The sequence below is a fragment of the Pelecanus crispus genome, chromosome 18, assembly GCF_030463565.1.
Source record: "Pelecanus crispus isolate bPelCri1 chromosome 18, bPelCri1.pri, whole genome shotgun sequence".
NCBI lineage: Eukaryota > Metazoa > Chordata > Aves > Pelecaniformes > Pelecanidae > Pelecanus > Pelecanus crispus.
Window position 1 is genome coordinate 7,646,068 of NC_134660.1, and position 3,972 is coordinate 7,650,039.

Here is a 3,972-nt window from a genome sequence, read left to right on the forward strand (position 1 = left end):
AGAAGATCATACCGGCTGCTATTGAAAGGCATTTAAAGCACAATGCGATCATCAGGCACAGTTGCATGGGTTCACAAAGGGAAAGTCCTGTTGAACTAATTGAAAATCCTTCCATGACAAGCTCACCCTCCAGGTGGATGAAGGGAAGGTGGTGGATGTAGCTTTTCTGGATTTCAGTCAGGCCTTTGATAGTGTCCCTCACAGCATCCTTCTGGACAAGTTGTCCAACCGTGAGATGAGCAGGTACACGGTGCGCTGGGTGAAGAGCTGGCTGAACGGCAGGGCTCAGAATCTTGTAGTGACTGAGGCTACATCTGGCTGGTGACCGTTCACCAGTGGTGTTCCTCAGGGCTCAATTCTAGGGCCAGTTCTGTTCAATGTATTTCTCAATGATCCGGAGGCAGGAGCTGAATGCACCATGAGCAAGTTTGCTGATGATACCAAACAGGAGGTGCTGTTGACTCTCTCGAAGGACAAGAGGCCTTGCAGAGGGATCTAGAAAAGAGGGCACTGGGCAATCATTAATGGCATGAAATGTAATAAGACCAAATGCTGGATTCTGCACCTGGGATGGAGTATTGCTGGTCACAAGTATAAATTGGGAGAGCAGCCCTGCAGAAAGGGATCTGCGGGTGCTGGTTGACAGCAGGCTCAATAGGAGTCAGCAGTGTGCCCTGGCAGCCAAGAGGGCAAACTGCATCCTGGGGTGCACCAAATGCAGTATCATAACCAGCTGGTCAAAAGAGGTGATTATCCTTCTGTACTTAGCACTGGTGCGTTCTCACCTTGAGTGTGGTGTGTAGTTCTGGGCCCCACAATTTATGAAGGATGTGAAGGTCCTGGAATGCATCCAGAGGAGGGCAACAAAGCTGGTGAAAGGGCTGGAAGGTATGTCCTGTGAGGAGCGGGTGAGGACTTTGGGTTTGTCTAGTCTGGAGAAAAGAAAACTGGGGCGGTGACCTCATTGCTCTCAACAGCTTCCTGAGAGGGAGGTGCTGATCTCTTCTCCCTGGTATCCAGCGACAGCATGCGTGGGAATGGTTCAAAGCTGTATCAGGGGAAGTTCACATTTGACATGAGGAAGCATTTCTTTACTGAGAGAGTGGTAAAACCCTGGAACAGGCGTCCTAGAGAGATGGTCAATGCCCCATGCCTGTGAATGTTTAACAGACATTTGGACAACGTCCTTAATGAGATGTTTTAACTTGGTCAGCCCTGAAGTGGTCAGGCAGTTGGACTAGATGATCATAGTAGGTCCCTTCCAACTAAAATCCTGTATTTATTCTCCTGCATGAATCTGCTGTATCAGAGAAATTTGATCTCTGTCAGAAACACACCATTTCACTGTCCCCATTTCTGTGCTGACTGCCCTCAGATCTCCCATGCCTAGCTCCAGTTCCCACCCTTGATGCATTCAGCAGCATGGAAGACTTTTTCCTGCTACTTCTTGCCCATGCCTACTGGCCATAGCCCTGAGATTGGGTGTTGGAGGGGAGAGGAGAGTGGAATATCAGCTGTGGACCATCCCAAAGGCTGTTCCCTGCTTTAACACTCTTCCATTCTGCAAAGCAAATCATCTCCCCGAGCCTCACCCACCACCCCAGTGCAGCTCTGGCCATAGCAAAGGCAATGCCCTTCGTCAAGAGCTCATGGGGCTGCTGATCCCTCACCACCTCCTGCCTCTCTGGCCATTTGTGGGCACTGACACAGCAAGGCAAGGCCTGATGGCCACGAGCAGCCAGGGATGACTTCCTCAGCTCCCAGGGATGGTGCCCAAAAGAGGAGCCACCACAGCGTGTGAAACCCTCCCATTCCTCTGTGAAAGGAGAAGGGTCTCCTTGTGCCCTCACCTGCTTCCACCCCTCAGCAAGACCCTTCTCCTTTGGCACCTTGGGGAGTGTCCACAGAGGGAAGGACCACATGGAGGCCAGGCCTGAATGCAGCAGAACTTTAATGAGGCAAAAGAGGGAAATAATGTCACTCTGAGTGGAGGACAGCAGTGCAGGGAGCCCCGGAGGCAGCCTAGAGTCTGCAGTCCTTGTCCATGGAGAGTTCTTGCATGACGTCCGTCTGCCTGTGCCATACAAGGGAGAGGAGCCAGATGGTCCCCACCAGGCTGGCTTTGGTGGGACCTTGCTGCCAAGGGGATACAAAGCAAACAAAGAAAAGGGGAAACAAGGCAAAACCATTCAGCTATACTGAAAACACCTCCAAAATCTCGATCCCGTGCTCATTACCATGTTCTGAGTTCCTCAAGGTGTCTCCCTGGGGCTTTCCCAAGAATCTTTAGCAGGGGAGGCACCTTCTGCCACAGTATCGGCTGGAAATGCCAGAGAGGTCAAAGCCCCCAGAGGAGATGGGCACTCCCTCAGAGCTGAGGATGCTGCCAACAGCAGCAGAGGTGGAGGAGCCCACAACGGTGTTCTGCGGGAAGGAGCTGAGGATGGGTCCAGGCAGGGTCACCACCACGGGGGAGGGCTGGATGATGACGGTGGAGTTCTGGCACTGCCTGACACAGGGCTCGTTGCAGCTGTTGGCCAGCGGGGTCGGGCCGCAAGGCCGGCATGGCAGGCACTGGTCATAGCAGGACATGTCTCAAAGTCAGATGTGCACCTGGGAGAGAAGCAGGGAAGAAGCAGAGCACAGGCGTGGTTAGGAGCAGCCAAGGCCACTACTCAGTGGGGAGCTGGAAGCAGTGCCAGGAGCCACACGGTCTTCTTTGTCCTACAAAATGAAGCCTGGCCCACATTGCTCTCTCCTAGTTCTTAACCCAAGAGCTCCCTCAGCCACATCCCAGACTCTCTCTAGCACACAATCTCCCCGCAATCCTCTGGCATGACAAGGAGCTCCAGGGCCCAGCTCAAGACAAAGACAATATTGGATGAGTTGTACATCGAGGAGAGATCACACTTTGGAAGAGGAGGAGAAGGGGCTTCAGACTCACCTGGTTCCCAAGCAGAAGGAGGCAAGAGAAGTGGATGAGAGAGCAGGCACTTGCGCTGCCTTTTATACCTGCCCTTCATTGCCGCAGGACCAGAGGCACCCGCGGCAGAGGTAGCAATTCTCGGACAAGCTCATCTTGAATGCAAACCAGCGCAGCTAATGACATGGGCTGTGCTTTGTTTCCTGCACTGATGCCTTTTCATTTCCAGATTTGTGCCATGCCCATTTCCCAGTGAAGGCTTCTTCTGAGCACTCGGATGAAAGGCCGCGGCATTTGTAGGACAGGAATGCAGCAGTGCTGGCAGAAGACTCAGCTCAAGTGCTGGATGGGTTCAGGCCAGGCAAATGACATCAGCCTGGGTCACTCTGGTGGGGTTGTTTGAAGTGTCTTTCTCAGGAAGAGGCTTCAGCAATCCTCAGCCGCATGTCCAAATGGATTGTCTGCTAGGTTTTAAACTCATCCTGCCTAACACTGCCCTCAGGAAAAAATTCTGGCCTGTTTTGACTCATTCCCTCTCTGTGCAGTCTGTGAGCACACAGGTGATGCCATGGGCATGCGTGGGGCCTTGTCCTTCCCCACAATGCTCTAGCATTGCCACAGTTGTCCCCAGGTGTCCTCAGCATAGCCCATAACTGGTTGCGTTCTTACGTGTGTTCCTGTCCTGTGTGCACTTATCTGCAGCCAGATTTACCTGGAAGCACATAGGAGAAGAAATTTGTCTGTGACTCCACACTGATGTGCTTGAGCTTGTGTGTGTGCGTGTTTCCTTTTGTGTCCCTCGTCAGGAGGGGATGTGCCGCTCATGGCAGGGACACTCTCCTCTGCCCTGTCCATGAGCACCACAGAGCAGCATGTTCCCAGGGTCAGAAGGAGCCTGAGTGCCACTGAGTGCTGATGGCAGCAGCCTGCACGAGATCTGTCCAGGGAAGAGGCACAGAAATGCAGCCCCTGCCTCCTGAGACCTCCTTTTCCTACCCCCTCCAAAGCTCACGCTCCACTGCTGCTGATTTTAGGCCACAGCAGGGATG

At 53.0% G+C, this 3,972-nt stretch overlaps 1 protein-coding gene across 1 annotated transcript; it reads right to left on the reverse strand.

Moving 5' to 3' along the window:
- Positions 1 to 2,286: 2,286 nt before the first annotated feature.
- Positions 2,287 to 3,023, reverse strand: LOC142595218 (feather beta keratin-like). The gene is made up of 2 exons (XM_075722926.1): positions 2,945 to 3,023; positions 2,287 to 2,594 (listed from the first exon to the last, which is right to left on the reverse strand). The coding sequence occupies exons 1-2, from the start codon at positions 3,021 to 3,023 to the stop codon at positions 2,287 to 2,289; spliced, it is 387 nt and encodes a 128-aa protein (XP_075579041.1).
- Positions 3,024 to 3,972: the final 949 nt, after the last annotated feature.